Raw genomic sequence first — 27828 nt, 5'->3', positions numbered from 1 at the left:
TAGTTAATTATGTTATATTCGTATTCGCGTATATTTTAATATTTTTACGATATTTTAAAATGATTTAAAAAACGTTTTATTGAAACTTATCGTATTTAATGAAAGAATTATTTATCTATTTCTAGAAGACGAGTAACTAATATATAATTTATTTTATATTTAAAGCAAAGAATGAGCATTTCTCATTATATGCAAAAGATAACATTTGAAATCATGTTAATTTTAAAAATATTGGCAAAAACAAGAGCAACAAAATATCACAAAACTTCACAAATAGAAACCCCCAATAATACAGGGTGACAATAATTAACCCGTACAAAGTTTGTAGCAATGCTGCACCTGAACTTTTTTACTGTCACCAATTTACATACTATTGTTTAATTCTCCATGATTTCCTGCCCGTGTAGATGTACTTTCGATGTAATAAGGGTTAGTTCTTTATTTTTTTAATGGTGTCGAACAAATGTTGTGCAATTTTGGAGCTATTCCGGCAAGGAAAGCATCAATGTGAAATTGTTCGTCTGCTCGGTGTTCCAAAAATGACAGTCTCAGATGCAGTTCGGCGATTCAAGGAGCTTGGCCACAATGGTGACCGTCCCGGACGTGGAAGAAAGCGCACTGTCAACACGTCTAGGAACCGCAAGATCATCACAAAGCGAGTTGACTGACATGCGAAGGTCTCCATGAGAAAAATTGCTCGTGAGATCAGAATCAATCGCGAATCGGTGCGGTTAATGGCGAAAAAGGAACTCGTACTCAAGCCCTACAAGTTCCAAAAGGTTCAGCTCCTCACCGATGAAAACAAGTGCGTGAGACTCCAAAGATCCCGTTAACTCAAGCGTCGGGCCGCAGGTCGACAATGGGAGTGCATTCTCTTCACAGACGAGAAGCTTTTCTCCGTACAACCATCAAAACGACAGGAACTGGTCCGCGGGGGCTCCTGGACGCTCAGCCGTCATCGAACATCACAAAATCCAATGTCAGTCATGGTTTGGGGCGGAATTTGTGCGAGCGGCAAGACACCCCTTGTTTTCGTCGATCAAGGGGCCAAAATCAATCAAGATGTGTACCACCATGACATTCTCGAGGCTGTGGTACTTCTGTGGGCTCAGCAGCATTTTGGCAGTGCGAAATGGACGTTTCAGCAGGACTCGGCGCCGACACACAGGGCGAAGAAGACTCAGGAGTGTGCAAGGCTCATTTTCCCGATTTCATCTCGTCTGCGGAATGGCCACCGTACTCGCCGAATCTGAACCCAATGGACTACAGTGTGTGGTCCATTTTGGAGGCCAGGGCCTGTTCTAAGCGCCATGAAAGTTTGGAGTCGCTGAAGCAATCCTTGCGCTGGGAGTGAGACAAACTGTCTCCAGAAGAGTGCGGCCCATCGCTGAGAATTTCAAAACGCGTTTGGGGCTCTGCATCAAAGCAAAAGGAGTCCACTTTGAAACTGGCTGAATATCTGATTAATACGTAAAGTATTGTCACTGTTATATGCTGTTGTTTTGCTAATTTTCATTTCTTTAATAAATTTACGATACAAAAAACTTGTACGGGTTAATTATTGTCACCCTGTATATTTGAACTGTTCCACAACTGGGAAGAAACTAGACCATATGTCCCCACTAAAGTATATCCTTAGGGTTCTATTCAGTCTACAAATACATATTAAAAACAAAATTTGTGCGCTTAAGAAGTTAAAAAGATCGATTGCAAATAAAATAACTTATAACTTACATTTAAATACCAACAACTGCCGAATCATATCGGGCTATTTACAGCTATTACATAAATTATAAACCAATTTGGCACTAGTGATAGACGTTAGACTCCATCTCATATTAACTTTAATAATTATAATTAATTAATTAATTTAAATAATTTAGAACTGCTGGGAGTAAAAATCGGTCTGGAGTGGGACTCAAACCCACAACTCCTGCTCACTGTGCAGATGCATTAGTAGCCTGATATAGTTTTGGCATTTGGTTGGTGTCTAGTATTATTAATATGATTTTGGAGATTGCAAAATGTATTAGACTACTTTAAAAAATGAAAAATAATTATGTCATTTAATTTGAAGATATTTTGTATTTCTTAAAAATAATTAATTCTATCCCCGAATCCCAGGAAACAGTTCACTTTTTTCCCGAAATTCCGGGACAAGCAAAAGACCAAGAAATGAGAAATCCTAGTATTCTCAATCAAATTGTTCTTTTATAATTCTGTTGTTTTAGAAAGTTTATTTGAAAAAGAACCATCACCCATGCATTAATCATTGATTCCTCATTATTCTTTGCATAATTTTGGAAAGATGGGCATTTACAATTTGAAGATTGTTCTTTAAAGTTTCAGCAAATCACCTCTTTCCATGAATCATTCATTTTAAAATTTGGCATAGTTCAATACATTCTTTTTTTTAACCCAATGTGCATGATGAACATTCAATAGGCTTATAAATTATGTACTTATAAGATTTCTTTTACCCTTAATGATATACTATTTTAAAAATTATTGGAATAGAGTAAGGAAATTATTATTTGCTATTCTAAACTGAAGTTAGATTTCTTTATTCCTTAAATTAGTTAATATATTTAATAAATACATGTAAATATCAATTCCTAAGGCTTATTTATTCTAATTAGAAAATATTTACTGTATTAAGTACACTCACTTATATTTGGTGTTATGGCAAAGTTTAACTTAAAAAAAATTATTATATATTTCAATAATATAATTAACACTTACTTATTATATACAGGGTCTAAACAATTTGGTCTTTTTTTAGAATGTGGATGTTTTGCTAGTTTGAGTAATTCTTCCTAAAAGCAATAGAAAAATTTAAAGACTAAGTAATAATATATAACAATTTATAATTATATTATTTTTAAGACATCAAAATTCAGATGACTTTTACTACAAATGAAAGAATAAAACAGTCCTAATGTATAAAATACTTTAACTAAGCAATTATATGGCATTCACAATTATTTAGTTATTAAAATATTCAAAATAAAATTACTTTGTAATAAATTTTATTATTTATAAACAAAATCTATTATACAAAATAGCACAATTACAATAAGTTAGCAGTTTAAAATTGTAAATATTGAAATCTTAGTAAGCAGAAACATCAAAAATACAAACTGCAATGAATGTATTATACATAAACATATATCACAAAACATGATAAATTTGTAAAGCCAAACAACTACTGGTTTACATTGGCTACTTTTCCCAATTACATTTAATTAATTACTAAAGAAAAATTATTTCATTTAATTATAATTATTACCCAAAAATAATTATAAAAACAATGGAGTCAGACTTTCTATTCTTCTTACTTTTTAATTGTAAAATACACGAAAAAATTATACTTTTTCTTCCAGTTCTGACTTATGAATATTGTATAACTTAAAAAATTTTTAATATATTAATATTTTTTATTTCATTATTGATACAGTTTTTAAAAATTGTTTTAAGTTATACAATATTCATATGTCAGAACTGGAAGAAAAAGTATAATATTTTTGTGTATTTTACAATTAAAAAGTAAGAAGAATATAATTATTAAATTTAATAAGAGATGGTGCTTAATACCTCCCTCTAGTGACAAATTATTTAGTAATTGATTAAATGTAATCATGAAAAAGTAATCCGATGTAATCTGGTGATTGTTTGAATGTATTATATACAAATTAAATAAATTTGTTATATATAAAAATCCAATTTTGTCATAATTGTTATTAAATGTCCTTCTAAGTAATTCATTTTATTGTCAAATGCACTGTTATAGAAACATTATACTTCATCAAAAATATATTGTATTTATAAATCATTGATATAATCTGGCATATTAATAAGTTCTATTATCAGTGCATATTTTCATATAATGAAATAATTACACTTCTCGTACATATTTATAAAAAATTTAGATCTTGGATTTGTAAATAATATATAATGCATACATGTGAAAAAATTTCATATATTTCCTCACTGTTAGCATTCAACAAGTCAACACTATTACTGACAAACCACAAAATTCTTGAAATTTTGAAAACTTGGCATATGATTCTGTAAACAATGTTTAAAAAGCAACTGCCTTCTATTTAAGTATCTGAACTTTAACATAAAATGATTTTATAGTCTATGTTCAGTTCTACTTAATGTAAAACTAGCATTAAATTGTTTCAAAATGTACTGTAATTTGAAACAAACTTTATTTTTGTTAATCAGTGAATTAAATTTAATACAAATATTAAAAAAAAGTAAAAATATGAACAAAATAAAATCCAATGAAGCTTATCTATATCATAAAAAATTACTTATTACATTTATTAAAATCATGCTTTAAAAGTTTTAATGATATCACACTAACATTGATGATGTATATCAATATTAGTCAGGCAGATATTGATATATAAATATTAATGAAAGATACGGATATATTAATATCACTATCTTTCGTTAATTATCTGCCAATCTGACTACACAAAAACATATCTGTTCTACAGTTCTGATTAATTTAATAAATGCTCATAAAGTTATAATACAATAGGTTTGTTATTTATACTTATGTTTGACTTTCACAAGCTGTCACTATGACACATTTGTGTAACAATGTAATTATTACACTATTTTAAAAGGAAAAAGAACAGATTCATAAAAACAGTGATATTTACTAACAGAACTACTGGTAATAATTACTATAACTCTGTCTTTTTTATCTGCAACCCAATAAAGAAACATAACAAGTGTACTTACATTTTGCAAATAGTGTTGCTGGATTTGTGAAAAGTAATTTGATTATATTCTGAAACAGCATGCAATTTCTTTTTATGATTTGAACTATTTTCAACTGTCTGCACTGCAAAATCTCAGACTTAAAAATTCTATTGTGCAAGCTGCAAGCAGTATTGTAGATTATGACAACAAAACTAAACTATCCAAATTAATTATTTAAAACAATGGAGTCAGATTATCAAATTCTTACATAATTGTATTGTAGAGAAATACATGAAAAATCAATTTTTCTTTCTGTTCTGACTTATGGAAGGCAGTTAACTTTAAAACACTAAAACATTACATAAATAATGAAATAAAAGTTAAAAAATAAAAAATAAAAAAAGATAAAGGCAAACTAATTCATACTGAACAGATATAAAGTGAAAGAAAAACAAAGGTGTGTATAAAAAATATAATAAAATTCTTAATCAAAATCTAATCAAACAGCATAATTGTTTTTATGATGAATCATTATTGTTGACTACAAACACAATATAGTGCCTTCGACGATCACTTGGCTTTTCTTCTCCCTGTTATGATCATCAAAAGCACTATTTTGTGTTCATAGTCAACAACAATCAAGTGCGACACGGTTTCAAGTCATTAATGAATCATTATTGTCAATAAAATCATGTGATTTATAGCTTTCATTTACAACAATAGACTCAAAGTACTTTATAGTGCTTATGTAAATAAAGATATAGTAAATTAGGTAGTATTCAATCTTGAAACAACATACAACTCAAAAGAATAAGTCTACATTTAAAATAACATATTTTATTATTTTTAAAACTAAAATGATTACTTTTAGTATATAAAATTTATAAACTTATATAATTAGTTTTTAAAAACTACTGAAACTGTCTCAATCAACTTTCACACACTTCATTTCAGTGAGGATGGCAATGAACTAGTCAAATGAAAACAAAAGTAAAAGAATAAATCATACCATTAAATTATATTTTTTTTCATTCTTATTATGATAGTAATTTCATTCTATAAGTAACATATATGTAGTACATCAATGGTGCAGCTTCTTTATATTGTTTGAAAATCAATTCTTTAAAAAAAGAAAGATCCTTCCCTAAATAATTGATGAAACTTCACAGTTAAGAATGAAAAATTCAACCGTTGGTATTTTATCTGGACTGCATTTCATCAGAGACAAGAACTACTGAGTGTTATCTTCGTTATTCCTTGGAAAGAATAACAAAGATAACATTGAACTTTTCATTCTTAACTGTGAAGTTTCATCAATTATGTAGGAAAGGATCTTTTTTTTTTTTAAAAAAAAGTTGATTTTCAAACAATAGTAATTTCAATTTGAGTGTTATTAGTATTTTCATATATTTAGATGTGTCAGCTTAACAATAAGGCATTAAATTGATTGTTTATTAATAAAAAAAACACTTTTCTCTCTTCAAACCTATTCTTTAATAAATACCTTGTGGCCTATCCTGAATATATTGGGCCCTGTCCCTTACGAGTTGTGTAACTAGTCTGACTATAGTAGAAATGGCTCTAGCAAATTGTGGGGATTAGAGAGTATCTCAGAGAAAGAGGGTCTGAAAAACCAGCTTATAAAAATTTTTGAAATATAATACAATACTATTAAATAATGCATGTACAGTACAAAACAATACAAAAATATTCAAAATTTAAGTGTTAAAAATTATATATTTAGATAAAAAAAATATAAACAATCAAACAATTTCATCGTTTGGAATAATGGGCAGGTGTGGTTAAGCCCTCCTGGGCTTCCTCTAGCTATGGGTGTGTTTCCCTACCACTTGGCTGCCTGCCCCACTGAAAGCTTGGCTAAATACATGATGGACCTGGAAAAGTTTTCTTAGTGCTCATAGAGGACAAAAATAAAGAAAGGACTAATCTTATAATTACTATTTATAAATAATGAAATTGTCAGATTAAATTTTTAACAATTCCTGTGTTTGCAAAATGGGTACTTCACAGATCCAATATTCTTACAATGAATATTATCAGCTTGGATAACTGCATCCAGTTTTTGAGACGCTCACTTTTGATAGCTATCACAATTCACATAGCCAATATAAGGACAACCTGCTCAATGATAAATGTCCAATAAATGGGAACAAAAACATGAAAACATAGACATAAAAAAAGTCAATAAAAATAAACTGATTGAAAGAAATATTTAGCTGTTGCCAAATTGTTAAATTTGGTCCAAAAACAATATAAACTAATATATTACGACTGATATTTATGAAATTTGCAATCTTTAAAGAAAAATATTTCAGAAGTATGCATCCCACATAAAGAAATACTGAAAAATGATCAAATTAGCATTTAAAAAGAACTTTGCCATTCCATATTAAATTTCTCATAGGGTATATGTACCAGTTTTGGCCAGCGTACCAGTTCTGGCCAGAAAACAAATTTAACTTAAAAATATAATAACCACATATTCAAATCTGTCCAATGAAACGAACTTTTATTGTTAACTGTTCACATAGTTAACAATAAAAGTTTGTTTCATTTGTGATTATATTTTTAAGTTAAATTTGTTTTCTGGCCAGAACTGGTACTACACTGGCCAAAACTGGTACATCTACCCTATCTAATGATTAATCAAAACATGTTATAAAAGGTACATTATTACCTTGTTTAAAGTATTTAAATTGCATATATAATTTTAATATATATTTGAGATGTTAAGGTAAGTACACACTTAGTGAGAGAAACAAATTAGCATTATTTAGAACTATCAGTATACTTGACATTATATTCCAAACTAAATTATCTATGTATTTTGATATGCTGTAAATTAAAATTTTTGGAAAAACTATTGATATAATCTAACAAAAGCTATATATGCCCATTAAATTAATTAAGTTTCACTTTCACATTCCACACTTTCATAAACCATCATCATTGGCTAAGATTATATTGTGTGTGCTTGCAAGTAACATCAGAAAACACAATGATTTAAAGCATTTTTAGCTTTAAAAATTTCTTTGTTTCAAATTACAAATCTAGTATTTGTAAATTTCCAAAAAATTAATGAATCCCCAACTTTACACCAAATGGAATTTTGTAAAAGTCAGGAAAATTACATCATTTTCCAGTAAGGAGGAACCTTGAAATATGAATAGGTCAAAAATGTTTAAAGAAACTAACAAAACACACAAATTTGCTAAGAGGTTTTCCTTTGTAAAAAAATAATTATGCTAAAGAAATGAAAAAATGCATGTAGATTTTAATATTGGAGAAAGGTATCAAATTTGATTGTTTTTTATTTGAAGTTACCTACTTCCACACTAAAGTAGGCAGTTACTGTCACAGTCTACAGATAGTCTATTTATGTTTATATTGACTTTCTTTGGTTCATTTCTCAAAATAAAGGACAAAAAACAGCACAAGTTCATTTTAGGAACAACAAAACCAAACAAAAGAGTGGTAAAAAAAAAATACCAAAACACCCACACCTGTAAGTTATAAAAGCGACTTAATTACCAGTATATGAAGTATATTAAATAATTTCTATTTGAAGAAAATGTTTTTTTTTTTTTTTTGTGTTCAATTATATACTATGCAGATTAGGTTTTTTCCATTTTGTTCAAAATACGGATATTTTCTAATATTTACAAATATTGTGTGTGTTTTCATTCATAAACAGTTCTTGAGTGGATTAAAAGCATTAACTAACCTTAAATTATGTATTTTTTATTGTAATATATTATGCCTCAATTCTAGAAAATACTCCTTAATTATCTGTAAAGGGGTATGAATGAGCATTCAGTTTTTTTTCTTGCAAACACTGATCACACATTTTTAAGATAGTGTTTATATTACAAACTATATTTGTTTTCTATTATTTTCCTTATATTTTTTAAAAAATTGCATATTTATTAAACCTATGTTTACCTTAGTGTACTGATACATTGGAAGAGGAGGTGTACTTCGACTTCTTCCCGAACTTCTTGAGGATGGTCTGCTTTCCATTTCTTCTGTATGTTCACTTTGACTTCCATCTTCTAAAAGTGTAAAAAAAAAAAAAATTTACTAGCTGTCATTAAGAAATTCATACTTACTTGTGCAAAATAATATTCTTACTATATATAAATAGAAATTATAATAAAATAATTAAGATCAATTTAAAATGTGATTTTGAATTTCTATAATTTTGATTACATTTTTCTAATTAATACAGAGAACTTTTAAATAAATTAGCACAAACTATAAAACAGAATACAAAACAAAATTTTATAATACAAACTTAGGAAAAAATCAAGATATATATATTGTAAACAGAAAACTATTATCACCTAACAAGAATATTAAAAAAAGAAATGCAATAAAACTAAATACTTTAACCACAAAAAAACTAGAAACCTTTACAAGCCAGCAATTCTTTTTTAAAAAAAAAAAAAGCTAGTTAAATTAGCTGAAAATCTTTGTTTTTTCTAAGAATTAAAGGCTAGATTGTAACGATTTTAGTTTTTTATGCATTTTAAAAGACATATGTTTGAAATATATTTTACTTTGCATTTCAAATATTTTATTACTTATCTTTAGATCAGTAATTTAAAAATTAAAGTGACTGGAAGTCATTTTAATTTTTAAGTTCATAAATTTTATAAAGTTTCTGCAAAAATGACTAAAGCAAAAGAAAATTCATAAAGAAAAAGATATGATGGCAACCTAGAAAACAAAAAGTTTCTTCATGCAAAAGTTGTAAAGAGGTAAGTAGATTAATTCAAATATGGAAAACTTGTGAAGTTGACCAGTGCTCAAGCAGCCATCTGATGCTGCCTCCCTGAACAATAAAAGAAATGGAAAAGGTTTATGAAACATTACTGCAAGATATTCAACAGTCAAGCAGATTACAGAGACACTGGACATGTTGAAAACAACAGTTGATTGTATTCTAACAAAAAATTGATAATGAAGAAAGTTTCTACCCATTGGATTCCAACTACTGACATTTGACAATTTTTTCACTATTTAAAGTCAATCCAGAAAACACTGCAATGATTTGTAAAAGTAGATGAAACTTTACTCCAACACTTTGCCAAAGTCAAAGTAGTTGAACAATCAAAATATTTTGGTTCATCCACACCAAAAGCAGCAAAAACTCATTTCCAGTGAAAAGGTGATGACATTTTTTTTGGAATGTAGAAGAGCTGGTGGTGGAAGATTATCTTGTAAAGGGTCAAATCATCATTGGACAATACTAATCTAAAAAAACTTTGATTTTGAATATTGAATAACCAGGGAAAATTGTTTAAAATATTGTTGTTTCACCAGGATGAAGCTCTAAGCCATACATCAATAACTGCTATGACTATTCTTCACAAATGTTAAAACTATTACAACTCTCCCTATCCACCTGATTATGCTCTTTTAAACTATCACCCAATCTTTAATCCAAAAAAAATGACTTGTCTAGCACAATTTTAAGGTACCTAATGACATTACGAATAAAAACAAACATCCGCACATCAGAGTTTACTAAAGAAAACGTACCTCAGAAACCTTTAACCAATGCAAATCAAGATTTAACATTATAAATGTTTTCAGACCTCTCCTGGGTCCTTCCTCAGATAAAAACCATTTGAAACAATTTTTTAGACGAAAAAATAGTTCTTTGGAACTACTTTTAAATATGAGAGATGGAACTGAATCACTTGTTCAACAGTTGCGAACATAAAAGTTTCTACATAATATCGAATGTCATTTAAAAGTTTTTTATCCATATATTGGTTGTAGAACTTTGATGTCCAGCAAAAAAAAATTAAAAAATAAAAATAAAAGAAATAAAAAAACCACATCACAAATATCGATGCCACTTGCCCTCCTTCCTTTAGATTTATGATGTATTTAATCCCCATTGCATTAGAACCTGCCAAGTCAAAGAAAGAGTTATTTCGTCTCTGGAATTAATGGGCGACAAAGTGTTGTATGCCCTGCAGATCTCTATCTGCTCTAACCATTTGAGATGGTCTAAACAAGAGGAGGTGACAATTAGCTTAGCATTTGAAAAGTCCGTTACGATCTTCGGAATTATGTGTGCTCCCGATGTCCATTTTTCGCATAAGGCTACCCAAAGGAAATGAACCGTTACTTCCTAAAACCAGATGAATGTGCATGAACAGGGTGATCAGATCCACAAGAAAGTTAATGTATTCTAACTTGACAAGCATTGTTGATATTGAGAATTACATATTCAGACAAAGCCCAAACTGTCTTAAGGTAGAGAACACAAAAACAGCTACCATCCAGGAAAGACTCAACTACAAACTAAGAAGACAATATTGGAAGAAACATCAATGGATCTTACGTTTTCAACTTCCAGCGAACGGTGCCCAACATGACTGTCCTTTTGTCATACGGGACGATACACAAGTACCTATATATGCTCTAAGGATCCTTAAATTTGGACTGACCTATGCCCCCATTCCTCTGCGTAAGGGTACGTTAAGGTCATGCATACCCAACCTGGAATGATTAATCCAAGGCATGTCGGATATACAAAAGGAATATTATAGGTGGTTAGCTACATGCAAGCTTAAGAATGGAAGAGACTCAGTACAGGTGATCCGCTTCAGGGAAGACCTTTCACGCACAGCCAGATGGATACGCAGTAATAATCTTACGTTAATCAGGGCAGATAAAACCAAGGCATTGGTCATCATGAGGAGGGAGACATATGAAAAGGGCCTTAGAGAATATATTGATCTCACAAGATGCGTGAAGGCAGAAAACAACACCATAGACAAGTTGCACTCTAGAATTAAATGATTCTCCAACACTAGGTTAGCCTCAAGATTGGGTATGAATATTATAATGGATGCACCAGACACCCCCAAATTGTTTGCATTTGCAAAAACTCACAAGCAAGGCAAAAACTGAGACTGGTGGTGGATAAGAGCAAGGCCCCTACACTCAAATTAGAGGCCACATCATCACACTGCAATTAGAAGGATACAGCTACACGATCTCTAACCTGGTGGAATTAGTAGAACTCCTCAAGGACACTGAGCATCCTAGTTACATCACAATCATGGATTTCTGTTCACTGTACCCTCAATTGAGATTCCTCCGTGTTTTTGCAGCATCAGGAACTTTCTGTTCACATACTTGCCCAATGAAAAGTTCCATCAACAAATTTTGGAGTTATCACACTTGATTTGTTACAGCTCGATTTTTCAGTTCGGCAGAGTTACGTACACGCAGGGTAAAGGAGTCCCCCATGGGCAGTTGTCTCTAGGGACCTATGCGAGCTAGTGATCAGGCAACTGGAGAATAGAGTACTTCCAAATTTCCTCCAAAACATCATAATTTACAAGCGATATGTTGATGACGACATTATTTTATGGAGGGACTCTCCGATCCTTACCCAATTTTTGGATCAAATAAACAACAATCCATATGGCCTTACCCTGGAGGTTGAACAGCACAGTGATTCAACAGTGCATTTTCTAGATTTGAATATTACCTTTGGAGGTCAAAAAATACACACCTCAATGTACCACAAACATTCAGACCATTCTACATATATCCCTGCAGACTCATGTGACCCAGTCCAATACAAGTTGGCAACCTTTAAGGCCCTCGTTAAAAGAGCCCACACACACACTTCTTTCCAAGGAGCTTTAGAACAGGAATTGCAATACCTACGCAGAGTAGCCGAACACCATGGCTACCACAACATACACAAAATGCCACAACGGTTCAGTGGAGCGATGGATCCTTCTTCTAAAAATGTTAATTTGATAAATACCCAGAACGAGGATAAGCAGATGGTATCAGTTTTGTACAACCCACTGTTAAAATATTTATACAGTAGAATTGCATGGCATCGGGGAATCTACCTTGCCTACAGAAGATGCCAATCTATATTTGATATTCTCCGCAATGGGAAGGACAGATCTGAGGAGGAAAGGCTATCAGGTGTATATAAGGTACCTCTCAGAGACCAACGTTTCGATAAGGACTTATTATACATAGGTTCAACGAAATGTGCCATTAGGATCAGACTGAAGGAACACAAGCATGATATCCAACATAATAAATGTTCCACTTCCTTGTCCACATACGCGTCTGATCCGAAGATTGTAGCGGACTTTTCAAGTGCTAAGCTAATTGTCACCTCCTCTTGTTTAGACCATCTCAAGTTCTAAGCTAATTGTCACCTCCTCTTGTTTAGACCATCTCAAATGGTTAGAGCAGACAGAAATCTGCAGGGCATACAACACTTCGTCGCCCATTAATTCCAGAGACGAAATAACTCTTTCTTTGGCTTGGCAGGCCCTAATGCAATGGGAATTAAATACATCATAAATCTAAAAAGAGGAGGACAAGTGGTTAGTCGATATTTATGTGATGTGATTTTTTTATTTCTTTTATTTTTATTTTTTAATTTCTTTTTGCTGGACATCAAAGTTCTACAACCAATATATGGACAAAAAACTTTTAAATGACATTCAATATTACATAGAAACTTTTACATTCGGAACTGATGAACACATGATTCAGTTCCATCTCTCATATTTAAAAATACTTCCAAAAAACTATTTTTTCGTCTAAAAAATTGTTTCAAACGGTTTTTACCTGAGGAAGGACCTAGGAGGGGTCTGAAAACGTTTGTAATGTTAAATTTTGATTCGCATCAGTTAAAGGTTTCTGAGGTACGTTTTCTTTAGACATTACAAATGTTATAGGATAACTTATTTTGTCACCCTTGACAAATTGTGTGGAAAAAAACCACACATACATGTACAATAAAGCTATTTATAGCAATCTTGCTTCTATAAATACTAAATCTATAAATAAAAAAATAAATAAAAAATAAATAAAAAAATAAATAAAAAAATCTATAAATACTCTCAAGTATTTTTCAAAATTCTCAAGTTTGAAACTGAAAACCTTTGAACCTATTTCACCAATAAATGATTAGACAAATTACAGAATTAACAGCTATTTTATATCCAGGGTTAGCAAATTTGCATTCCACCACTTTAAGATTAGACCACTAATCATGCCAAGTACAGCAGATGATCTGTTCTATTTTTTAAGGTCTAAAATCCTCCTGAAATGTACTTATCTTATCCAAGATATACTTATCTGTTGTAAAAGTTTATTGATGAAACTCATTGTCAGCAGTTTTGCTATTAGTCTAGTCACTAAATATACAAATATTCTATCACTGTCTATCACCAAATCTTTTTAAATTCATTATTTGTATAATCAAAAATCCAGCAACAAGTTGCATAACTTTCCCAGAAAAAAAACAGGAATGCTAGCACAAAATTAAAATTGTCTATGTTGCCATCTGTTATGAGATTTTGTTTAAAAAAATAACATTTTATATTATTAATTATTTAAAAAATGGCAAAACGCTTAATTTTGAGGATACAGATGAGTTTTATAAAAAAAAATTGTGAATGCTAAATGTAAAATCTTCATTAAATCCGACACTACTTGAGATATGATATATGCGATCACCTTCTATTTCTCAACCAGCTCAACCTTTAACTATCAAAATTTAATAGCATCAATGCCTCTTATATACAAGTTACTATGTTAAATTTCATTTCTTACTCTTTACCCATCCTGAGATATTAAATGAAATATACACCAGCATGTACACACATACACACAATTTTTTTCCTTTTTTGGTTCAGGTACAAAATGTGGAGAAGTGCAAATAACCCAAAGGATCAAATGTGACACGATTCCAATACTTTCCCATGCTATATATATAACAAGCTAGGAAATTAAAATGCAGAATATGAAAAAAATCAAACAAAATACTTTTAAACACAGTAGCAAGTTTTTTTCACCAAATTGTTTCATTAAGTATTTTCAAGTTACAAGACACTGTATTAATGCATTCAGGTCAATCAACTTGAGTTGACAACACTAATATATAGGGAGGCAAAATACTTTTGGGACTGCCCTTGTAAATGGCCAGTTATGACAATAAGAACAAAAACAAATCTAAGATCTTGATATATGAAAAGTATACTAAACACATAATCAGAATGGGATAAGTAAATGTAGAATTAGGAATAATATAAGATGAAGTAAAATTCCAAAAACTTCAATTTGTGCAATTTAGAAGGCATATGACAGCTCTATTTGAGAGAAACTATTAAAAAAAAGCAGCAACAGAATAATGAAGTTCAGAAGAAAATCCCAATTTTTTCTAAAACTGCTTATTAATTTTAGGAAATTTTCAGAAGAATGTAAGAAATCTAAGCAGTAAATTCTGTCGCTATCATGAAAAAAAGTGTAGCATTACAGCAAAAAAGTATAACATTACCATCAATATTTTCAACTGAACCCACACACTGGATGTACTCCTGTATGAAGACTGCTTATTTACCACTAGAATGCCAGGAATCATTCAGTATTGAGCAGAAATTGACTAGTCACCTAATTGGACATGTCAACATGAAAAAGAAAAAACATGTGGACAGTTGTTCTGATGGAGAATTCTGACAAAGGAAGTGTCATGGAATAACTAGTGAGAAAAGGACTAGGCTATCCAAGAGTAAGATATCAAGACATTAAAAAAATATAAATAAAAGAAGACCATTAAGTTTATAAAAAAACATAATAGTTTGTTAGTATAAAGCAGGAAAACTAGATAAAATGGAATATTTACAAATTTATAGAATTCATTTTTAGTATTGAATGTCATAAATACAGCAGATAATTTTTTTCTTTTTCAGAAATGATTAGTGCAACAAATTATGAATTAGCAATAATTATTGTATAGTGGAAAACGTTCTATTATCTACAAATTCAAAGAAATCTTCAAAGATTAATAGATTAATGTAATTACTTAAAATCTGAATCTGTTATCAAATTATTCACTCAAATAATGGATATGTTTTTGTGCATGAAATTACATATTAAATAAATTGTAAAAAGTCTGTTAAACTTCTTAAATATATTTCATAATTTTAGTGTGTTAGATATTTAGGAAAACAAAATTATTGTCTATAAAACTCTGATCTGATTTGTTTTATAGTGCATACAAAATAACTAGGGTAGATGTACCAGTTTTGGCCAGTGTACCAGTTCTGGCCATAAAACAAATTTAACTTAAAAATATAATAACCACATATTCAAATCTGTCCAATGAAACAAACTTTTATTGTTAACTATTCACACAGTTAACAATAAAAGTTTGTTTCATTTGTGATTATATTTTTAAGTTAAATTTGTTTTCTGGCCAGAACTGGTACTACACTGGCCAAAACTGGTACATCTACCCTATTCCTGCTAAACCTTTGGAACTCAAATATGCTTTCTTTGGTAAAACTTTCACATTATGATTTTTTTATGGTACAATATTGCAATTCAAAATCACTATAAACTAACTCAAAAGGTCAAAATAAACTAAACTTATAAGTTTTTTAAATTAACAGTAAAAGTATTTACAAAAGACCACCTTTAAAATAAGCAATTGCAGCAACACACTATGCCAGTATTCATATCATTTATTGAAACAGTCTGGCATCCTGTTGTATTACTTCGAGTACAATCATTGTAGCTTTTTCTCCTCTTATGCAATGCATTTTCAATTCATTGTGTATAATCACATATATAGAACCATGCAAAATTCTTAAAATATTGATCATATTGTCTATTCACTGTCTGCAGTCTCTCTTGATCTGTTCACAGACTTAAGAAATCATCTCTTAGTTTCTTGCCAAAGCTGGCATAAGTAGATGGAGATTATCCTTTGTTAATTCACAGTCGCCTTTAAAATACTTGTGAATGTAATATGGTGCCACTATTACATGGAGATTAAATATTTCGGTTAATTTTTGTCAAGTTTGACCAGAATTTAATGCCAATTTACAAAACTAACGCTTCTCCCACACCGGGTTGTATAAACAAAAAATTAAATACCTTCTAAAACCGGTTTTAGAAGGTATTTAATTTTTTGCCAATTTACCACTTGTCATAACTCATTTCAGGATTTTGACAGCTACATAATCCAATATTTTGATATTATAAGTTCTAATCTATCTGCATATGGACATCTACTGCATGTCAAACAAGTACTGATATGTGTAAGATGTCCAAACACACACACACACACACAATTACAGCTATTTGCTAAACAATATCAAAAGTTAGGTTTATTTTTGACTGTACTAAATATATACACACACTCCAGATACACAAATAATTTACTAATGCTTCCTTTCTCATGTTAGAAAATTCTTTAACATTTACACTTATTCAACTCCAAGTTGTTTTCAAATATCATCACTTAAATGGATTATCAATCTAAATGAATTATTTCATAACAGTTGTTATGAAATAATTCATGAGAATAGATTATTTTTATTAGAATATTTTTTGCTATTCAATGAGAATAGCAAAAAATATTTAAAATTGTTCTAAAACAGAAGAAGATAATGAAGTATTTTTATTTGATTTTTATGCTATTAAAAATAATAATAGTTATCTATATTTGTAATAATACAAAGACCATTAAAGATATTAACAATATCAGAATTTATTTATTGTAATATGCTTTTGTAAATTACATTCAACTTCAAGATCATTTACAGCTAGATGATTTTTAAATAAATTCCTTCATATGTCCCTTTGAAAGGGAGGGGATAACACTACCTTGGTATAACTGTTTGTCTTGTATGGCATTCAAATTTCTGGCAAAGTAGAGACACGTGAAGCTCTTCGATCTGGAGCCAACCTCCTCACTGCTGAGTCTATAAAGATCTACAAGAAAAGTTTGGCAATTGATGTAATCTGCTATGGATTCAGACAACTTAGCAAAACTTTGAAAGTGGCTGACACATTCTCTAGCTAATTACCATGAAATCCCATTAAAATAACATCGTCTCAAATTATTTTATTTTATTACTGTTAATAATCACTTTTTGTCATTTTATTTATTTATTCACAGCAATGTGTTCTTGTTTGTTTTTCCTGAAGATGACTGAGGTAACTCAAAAGTATTGAAAGCTATGCAAAGGTTGTTTATATACCCCATTAAAGTATATATGAGCTGTTGATTTTGAAAGTGGGAAAAGTCCATTTTATGCTATTGCTAAATATTTAATACTTTGCATTTGAATGGGTTTAAAAATATTCGTAAACATTAATAGACTTAAGGCCGTGACTCACTAGCCGTAAAACCCCTCGCCGTAAAAGCTTTTAATCACGTGACCTATTTGCGTTTGCACTCGGATTGCGGTGGAGGTCCGGCTAGCAAAGCTTTTTATGGCGACAGTACTATTACGGTGTATACATGATATATCATATAAAGACAATAATTATATTCTAAGAGTTTTCTCTATACTATAATTACAAATATAGTAAAAGTAATATCTTTACTTTCATATATTGACTTTTATTATTATATTATTAAGATAATATACAGCATTTATAAGCTTAGCTTTTTTATTATATACTCCTCTAAATTGAAGGATTTTCCTTTGGCCGTTCATATCGCGTGTTTTAGGCATCCATTATTATAATCGGGATACCTCTTGTCGTAGATACACAAATACTTTCGGATGTTTTCGATAAATCTTTCCAGATCTTCTAGAGTAGCCACGAGAGAACGTACACAAAAGCTCGTTTTCTGCCATTTTTGCACCGTGTCACGATGACCTAGATTTAACTGACTTCTGATTGGTCGATGGTACCAGTTTACGGTTGTATTCACTTCGAAAGCTGAACACTGCTCGACTCGCTTTTACGTTAGTTTTACGACCTGCTCGGGTGTAAAATATCATGGTCACGTGATTAAAAGCTTTTACAACAAGGGGTTTTACGGCCCTTTTACGGCTAGTGGAGTCGCAGCCTTATTTTATATTTTTTTGGTCTTATTTCATGTAAATTTAATATGCAATAATGGTTATCCGCATTAGGTTGAAAAAAATTATGGTTTTGGTATGTGCCAATGGACTTGCCTCACTTTCAAAAGCAATGATTTGTTGAAAATGTTGATTTTCTTTGAATGAAATGTAATTATAATAACAAAAAATTAAATATTTTATTTATTTACATATTTATTTTATTTCAATATTTCATACTTCTTTCAAAAAGTTACAATAAAACGAAAAATAAATTTAATTTTATACGAAAAAGTGGATAAAATAAGAAAAAATATTCAGTAATAAGTTGCATGCATATAATTATATTTCTTAGTTTAGATCAGTGATTCTCAAACTTTTTCGATCCACCGCCCCCTTTGTCTATAAAGTTATACCCAACGCCCTAAACCCATTTTCTCTTGTGTGAGAAAAGATTGGAAACATTCTTAAAAAAACTTTTCTATGAATCTCACACTTTGTGCCCTTACTGTATATTGTTCTCAACATCTGGAAACCATTAAACGCAATGTTTTCTCTTATCCGTTTAACAGAGAAAAGGGAACGGTTGTCAGTGACCCCAACTTTTGCCTTTGGTCACCGTTCAATACCCTGCCTCCAGCGCCCCTAGATTTACTCACTGCCCACAAGGGGGCGTTATCACCCACTTTGAAAAACGCTGGTTTAGATGGTGCAGATTTTTAAAGTATTCATGATGAATAGGTAATACATGGGGAAAAATCCATCAAATCTTTATATTTTTCTTTAGAGTGCACTTGCCTCTCTTTCAAAATCAACACACAATAAATGTCATTTACAGTATAAATTACTAGTAACAAATTAATACTGATATTAAAAAATATTTATTGTGAACTGATAAAAAACATAAATTTTATGTTAATTTGTAATAATAATCAGCTTTAACTATTTTTTTCACAAAATCGACTTGCCCCACTTTCAAAAGCAATGACTCATTATCATAGTTTTACAAGTACAGTTTCACAAAATATTTTACATGAAAAATCAAGAAACAGACTCAAAAATAAAACAAATTTTTCATCTTAATAATATTAAATCCAAAAATAAAATTAACAAGACAAATTATCTAGAAAACATTAAAATTAACTAACACAGATACATCTTGTTCATTCATTAGTCAAATTTCGTTTTAAAATTCAGATTCAGTTGTCATTAGAATAGCATTAAAAATAAACCAATGGTTAATTTTTATGTCTATGTCTACATTTCATACATAAAATAATGTAAAGCTTTGATTAATCTCTGGAGAAAGTTTGAAATAGACTTAATATTTGATATCAATATAAAAAATAGTTGGAGGTTATACAGCCTAAGTAAACAATAAACAAATATATCACCTGCACAATTTCTTCCTTAATTTACTTAAGGCTGATGAAAAGTCACTGAAATTTCAGACTAATCAGTTTAATAGCCCTGAAACAGGGATAAATCTATATAAACTTCTTTATACAGTAATACCTTGGTTTTCGTTGACTTCAGTTATCATCAATTTTTTTCTGTGAAAAAGTTGTCTCGGTTTTCGTTGGCATGCCTACATGACCCCGCTGCTAATTTTGCAAAAATAAAGGGCAACCCATGCACTTTCCTTCTCAGTATGGTGTTGTTTCTTGTCGCATTACCCCGTGTGTCTAGCCAAACAATTCCATTGCTTTTTTTTCCTTTTAGCTCCATCGTGGGACCAAAGAGTTTCTAGAGCCAGCAGCCCTTCGAAGAAGAAAACCAGAAACACAATTGAGTTGAAAAGAAAATCATTGAAAAATACAAGAGCAGAATTAAGATTACTGAAATTGGCAGCATGTACAGGAAGTAGCCATCCACAATAAGTTCCACTGTGGCAAAAAAAATAGCAACAAAGGATGCTAATGTAGCAAAAGGCATGAATTTTCTAATGAAACAGAGATTGCAAACAATTGAAGATGTCAAACAGTTATTAATAATTTGGATCAATCAAAAACATTATATTAATTTCTTATTGTTTTTAGTATTAAACACTATATTTTTGTTCTCTATAAAATGTATTTTTGGTATGTATTTTGGAGTGTCTAGAACGAATTAATTGGATTTACTTTGATTAATATGGAAATAATTGCCTTGGTTTTCACCAATTGTTTTTGGACAGATTATCGACAAAAACCAAGCTATCACTATTTGAATTGTGCTTTACTAAACAGAATATAAAAAAAAACTATAGAATCAATGAGATCAACTAGCCTATATATATATGAAATTAATTTATAGTGCATATGTTACAATCAAAACCCATTTTTAGTTAGAATGCATTTTAACTAGTTGAAACTAGTTTATACTGGATGTCTTTGTTAAAACCCGTTTTGTCTAGTTAAAACTAGTTTTAACTCAAATTCATTTTTGACTAGCAGTAAATTCTAGTTTTAACTAGACAAACAGGTTTTAACAAAGGCATCCAGTATAAATTAGTTTCAACTAGTTAAAACGCATTCTAACTAAAAACTGGTTTTGACTGCAACACACAGAGTGATTCGGGGAAAGATGGTAAGTGGGGGGAAGATGCCTACTTTTTGATATTTTCAAACAGTGATGTCAGATATGGTCATGTGTTTGTATGATGAATCGTTGGGCAAATATTGAGTGCAGAAAGCTGTAGTTTGTTACTGTTATCTCATTTTCTACATCTGAGAAGAATAAAAGCAAGATAAGAACGAAGTTTTTGTTGTGAAATGTTTCTAGAATCATTTTAAAACTAAAAGTTAAAATAGAATTTTGTGCAGAGAAAATAGAATTTATTAAAAATTGCGAAAAACAATTAATGTGTGATGTAATTAAGGTTCTAAAGTTTCCATTGTGAGCTACCGCCGATCCCGATCAGACATGATAGAACATGTGACTCCATTATGCATCTTACCCTGACAAATGGAAAAGATGCCACATTTTTCTTGGGGTAACATGCCTATTTTTTGTTAATTGAATTCCAATATGCCTATTTTTAATAAATTTTTGTTTTGTCATTTTATTGCAGGATATGCATAGAAATTATATAAGGACTTTTCAAAAAGGTTTTTGGACTGAAAAAAGCTTTCAGCTAGCTATAGAGCATGTTAGAATGGGCAGAAACTTAACAATACTTATGCTGTGCTGTTATACTATGAAGTACTTTGTACTACATATGCAATAAATTAAATTGGTTAAGATATTCGAAAATTAATTTTATGCAATTACCATATTTTACGGACTATAAAACGCACCTTAATTTTTAAACAATTTTTTAAAAAAATACCTATAAGACGCTACGAACTATAAGACGCACCTGAATTTTGGAGGCAATTTTTCGAAGAAAAAAGTGGGTCTTATAGTCCGTAAAATACAGTATATTTGTTATCTTACCCTAATGGCATTTGGCATCTCACCCAGATACTTAGGGTGAGATGCCTAAAATGCCAGACAGTAAAAAAGTCGTCATTGCAAACACAATATACAATTATTTTTCATATACTCCAAAGTTTTATTTGAAAAACATGCTCAAGAATATGATATTTTTGTTAGAGGCCTCCAAAACCAAATTATCGCTATAATTTCCTTCATAAGCAAAATGTTAGGCATCTTTCCCCGAATCACTACATATAACTTTATTTATTTCCCCAAACATATTTATGTAGCTAAAATTAGTTTTAACTAATGTTAAAAGTTAAAACTAGTTTTATCTAAAATCAAAACACATACAGCAGTAAATTAACTAGACAAAATGGGTTTTGTCTAGTTAAAACTAGAATTTACTGCTAGTCAAAAATGAATTTGAGTTAAAACTAGTTTTAACTAGACAAAACGGGTTTTAACAAAGATGTCCAGTATAAACTTGTTTCAACTAGTTAAAGCGCGTTCTAACTAAAAACGGGTTTTGACTGTAACACACATATTAAATAAAATTATTTATATGCAATTAACCAACCATGATGGAAATTGTAAATGTCAAAAACTACTTTGTAAGTACACGGTATGCTATAATTTATATATTGTTAATAAAATGAAAATTGAAATAACAAAAAATAGGTTTTAAGTTAATGCTATCAACTACTGGAATATGATTTCTCATAAGCTAAACATTTGATTTTGTTCACAAAATTCAAAAATATATATATATTTTCTTATTCACAAAACTTCTTTTATATATAGTAATTTTTTTTAACTGTCTCAATAAAAAGAAAATTGATGTTTAATGTTCTGGGAGTTTTCAATCTACATCTACTAATAGATTGGCTTCAAGTCTATAAAGCTTAATATTAATGAGGTTGAGGCCGAAGTTTTAAATGGGAAAATGTGTATGTTGAACGTTCAGCACCGCTTTCCTCTAAGCCTAGAAGTTTGACAATGATGTTTGGAAAGTCAGTGGAATCATGCTCAACATTCCAAACACCATTGTCAAACTTCTAGGCTTACAGGAAAGCAGCGCTGAACGTTTGATATACACTTTTTCCACTTTTTCGCGTTTAAAACTTCAGCCTCAACCTCGCTATTGTAATATACATTTGATAAAATTGCCAGGACAATAATTTTAAATTCACAAAAAATATAAATGACTATACAATAAAAAGTCTTCTTATGTCCTTTCTCATACCTCAAGAAAATAACAGTCTTATGGCAGAGTCAACCTTTATTTAGAGGCTACATCTATCTATAGCCTGATTGTTTTGTGAAGTGCTTAATACAGTGCTGAAAATAGGAATGTCTCATATGCTTCACAAACATGGAACATGTCAATAATAAGGTCTAAATAATTAGTAGTTTCCACTTGTATATACCAATATTCAACATGCTTGTGAAAAAACCTGGACTAAACATGGAAGGGCATGGTCTCCAACAAGAGAATTTAGGTTGAGTGCAATCAACAATCTTTCACATGTTCCACCCAGCAACCTCAGTTAAAATAACTTGAACAACAAAATCCAAAAGCAGCATACATCTCTGCTCTCCTAACTAATCAACCCATCTTGCAGAAAAAGAGGAAAGGGAGACTAAAAAACAGTTTTACCAATACATAAACAATATAATCTCCATATTGTCCACTAACTAGCCAAGACATCTTCAAACTCACTGTAAATATATACCTTTGGAGAACATCTATTGCAAATATTGTAATAACCATCTTAATTTACACTTGTTTCTCTGTTTGCTTTGTAATAGGAGTAATGATAATAATAATGACTATTACATATGGTAAAAAACTGAATATTTCAAATTATATCATAATTAAAATAATACAATATATAAAAAAGATAATAAAAATTAAAAGTAATAATATTCCTATGAGAGGCAATTTATATCTCCTTCCTATCATGTAATACTGCCACTTTCAACATTCCCAATGGAGAATGTTATATAATCAGCATAAATTGTAAAACTACAGCATATTATGTAGAGAACATTTCATTTTTTTGTTTTAAAAAATTTATTAACTTTTACAAAAAAGGAAGAGGCAAAAAAAAACTCAATCATGAAACAACATTATAACAAGATTTTTTTATATTGTTATTTCTTCTGATAAAAATTAAAACACAAGTCTGCTAATATAGCAACACTAGTTCATCTGCCACAGAGAATGGATGTGGATGATCCACCTTTTCTCTATCATTTTATCTTGTTTGCAGGGAGTGAAAAGAGAAAAAACATACTTGAGAACTCAAATACAAAGATAAGTATGGAAAGTATATATATAAAAAGATAAAGAAATATTAAAGATTAAAGCTAACAAATAGGAGTTGAATTCAGACAAAATTATTAAAACTACAAGAAGGATATGAATGATACTCAACCAACCAAATGATCATCTTAAACAATTGGTTTATAAATCCACTATTATTAATGATTAGATATTAAGTAATTTAGTACTAGAGGAAGATGTTAGGCACCATCTCTTATCTAAATTAATAATTATAATTTTTAATAATTTATTAAATAATTTAGGATATGATTGACTTATAGACTAAAATAATGTAAGAAATGAATACTTCTTGACTATTATCTAAAAACAAAAGGTTAAAATAAATATGAATTTTATACACTAATAATAATATCTGAACTTATTGTTAATTAGAATTATACGTCTGTATGAAAATATGAAGTTTATTTTTTCACACTGGCATGTAAATTTAATTATATTGATGATAGTTCTCATCTTCTGTGTAAGTTAAATCTGAAAATATTTTGATTATATAATGTATTTTCATATTTTTATGGATATTAAAAAGTTTTAAAGCTGAATTTATTCATCATCATCATCTTCATTCATATTTTTTAGTGCAAATTATGTAAAATTTTAAACATTAATTATTATAGCATACAATTAATTTTTAAATAAGTTCAATATGATGTCTGTAACAATACCATCTGTGTTTTAACAACTGTAAATATTCCAATATTTAAAACTGTATGGTATTAAGAAAATTTTGAAATCATGAAATCTTAAGCAATAATGCAATTTTAATGGTTTTTAGAAATATTAACAAGTGAATTATAATTTTTGTAATTAAACTTATTCTAGTTGTTTCATTAAAACACTTCATTATAAACATTAGTATATGTATTCTGACTATTCTCTCTCAACAATCCATTAGAATTGCCTTTAGTAGTGTTTTTGTTTTCCTCCACTTTACTTTTAATTATATCATTTATTCCTACTCTCTCAGTTTACAGATCTTTTATTAGGAATCAAACAAGAGATTCTATCTTAACAAATTCAGCTGGCAAAACTCAAATATATTTCACTTGATTTCTTTTATTTTATTAATATTTTCCAATTTTCAACTTTTTCTTTTCTTAATGAAAATAATCTTACTTCCTAATTTCATCAATATCTATATTATTTATGACTAGATTAAAGAATACAGTAATACCTCGACTTACGTGAACCTGGAGTTACGCAATTTTTAAATCTCGTCGTTTCGTCTTTTGTTTGAGCGCCACGCAACCCTCGATTTCTTACTCCCCCCACACTATTGTTCAGCTTACATGTTCGGACGTGTCGCACGGAGTCGATGCATAGCTACAATTTATTTTGTGTTATTTATTTCTGTGTTTGTTATATCTACGGAGACTTGAGAGACTCTACTATGTCATCCAAACGAAGTAGAACTGATTCTTCTGCATCAAACAAGAAAAGAAAAACTTTATCTTTGGAATGTACAGTTAACATTATTAAAGACTTCGATACAAAAAGGGGTTACAAATTTTAGAAAATATAGACTCCAACGCAGAGCGCATTCCTTCTACAAAACGAGAAATAAAAAAATTATTAGCATGTTACGAGAAAATTTTGCAGGAGAAAAAAAAATTTTTGAGCCATCAGACAAATTTGTTAGATTTTATGAAGCCTTCTACATCAAAATAACTTTGGTTTACGATTTTAATAATATAATTTGTTATACATATGTATTATCTAAGAATTTGACTTACGTGGTTATCGCTTGGTCCCACCTATCGCGTAAGTTCAGAGTATTACTGTATTCATTTTTCATCCACTAAATAAGCACATGCACTATTTTCTAAATTATAAATCAGAATTTTCTATATATTCTATTTTTTGTTTCAAACATACAGCATGTTATTTCTTAACATCTCAAAAACTGGATTTTATTCATTAACTAATATCAATATCATATCCTTTTCTCCTCTTCATTCAAGGGTTCCATTATACTGGTACTTTATCTTAATCTTTAATTTTTGAAAAATTTATTTAAATATAAAAAAACTAGATAAAGTAATGTTTCACCCAATTATTGTTTTTTTATATAAGATTTGACAAGTAAGTTCTTATATAAAGCTATACATTTTTTTGTTCTCATTTAGAAAAACTGTTTCCAATTTTTAAACTTTTCCACTTGTTGTACTGCATTTAATACCACCTCTATATCCTCAAATCACCTTGTTTTTGTATCAGTTTATTTTTGAAGATCAAGAAAGTTTAAAGAATATATGTATTCCAACTTTTTGTTAAATCTGCTATCCATTATAGGAATTTACCACAGAAAAGATTTTCTTGTCTGTGGGATTCCTACAAGCATTTTAGCAAGAGATTTCTACATAAAATAGTGCAAACACACCAAATAATAGGTAGCACATCTACTTGAAACACAATGGGAAAACCTGCCAATAAAACAAAAAACCCCCTACCAGACCATCCCCACAAATGCCAGCACCTATATCAGTACTATCAGTTTTGGATTTACCTGAAAATCAAACAATATCTTGTGAGTGAAAGGACTGGCATAAGGGTAGGGTGACAAGGTAAGTGGAAAGGGAGAACAGATATTGACCGTCAAACAAAAATCAAGGTAACATTCTGAGAATCAAAGATGTTTCTTTCATCTTATCCCTCAGTTGAGTCAAATGTCCAACAGTACTTGGTCTAGAAATAAGTTGACCAGAGTACAGTTTAGCCTATAAAAGGACTGCCTGCACTTCTTCATTCAGACTAGGGGTACGTTCGTTGAGTTAAACGAGAATGACGTCATCGTTATTCTTGTTTCGTTAGACTTTTCGAATGATTCGTTATAACTAAATGGCTGTTTCTAAAATCGAAGATACGAATGTTGCTAGTGTAGCCTTATCCAAAATATTTTTCTTAGGTTGCTTCGGATGGACAGTTATTTCAATCATTTCACTTTTTAATTCACAATTTAAACACTCGAATAGATCTAGAAACATCGATATCGTCGGGTGCCATTTTCTTAACGAAGTAAACTAACTCTTTCCTTCGTGAGCTTCGTTAGGGTTTCGTTTGATACGTCATCACCGCGGAGCATGCGCACTGAGCGAGACTACTACTTTTCGAACGATTCGTTACTAACGCGTTTAACTCGTTCGACTTAATGAACGTACCCTAAAGCAAAAAGGTGGAAGACCCAACAAACTCAAGAGAATATCTGGACCTAGACAAGGACCCCAGTAATAGAAAAGCATGCAATACACAGCAAACTTTGCAGCTTAATCTGACAGCCCTTGCAAAGCACTCTAGGCCATCAAACTATTACAGGACAGATATTTTAGATCACAAACTAAATAAAAATCCAAAAGAGAACCCATGGTGTAAACCCCATAATTCTGCATAACTAGAAGATACACCTGGGGTGCATATACTTTTGGAACCAAACTGATCCAAGATCACTTTGATCGTTCAAATCGTGTATACAAAGGA

General features: G+C 30.2%; 1 protein-coding gene across 2 annotated transcripts in view; it reads right to left on the bottom strand.

Moving 5' to 3' along the window:
• LOC136974198 (eukaryotic translation initiation factor 4E transporter-like) overlaps positions 1-27828 on the bottom strand; it is a 114237-nt gene that overhangs the window by 68652 nt on the left and 17757 nt on the right. For both annotated transcript variants that reach the window (XM_067269013.1, XM_067269012.1), the window contains exons 2-3: positions 8683-8792; positions 2743-2816 (exon numbers count right to left, since the gene is read on the bottom strand). In XM_067269013.1, coding sequence (XP_067125114.1) covers positions 2743-2816; positions 8683-8792 — 184 coding nt within the window. The remainder of the gene's footprint in view (positions 1-2742; positions 2817-8682; positions 8793-27828) is intronic.

This window comes from Centruroides vittatus, unplaced genomic scaffold (assembly GCF_030686945.1).
Source record: "Centruroides vittatus isolate TY-2023 unplaced genomic scaffold, ASM3068694v2 contig_345, whole genome shotgun sequence".
Taxonomy (NCBI): Eukaryota; Metazoa; Arthropoda; class Arachnida; order Scorpiones; family Buthidae; genus Centruroides; species Centruroides vittatus.
Note: the sequence above shows the minus strand (reverse complement) of the source record. Positions and strands in the feature narration are given on the sequence as shown.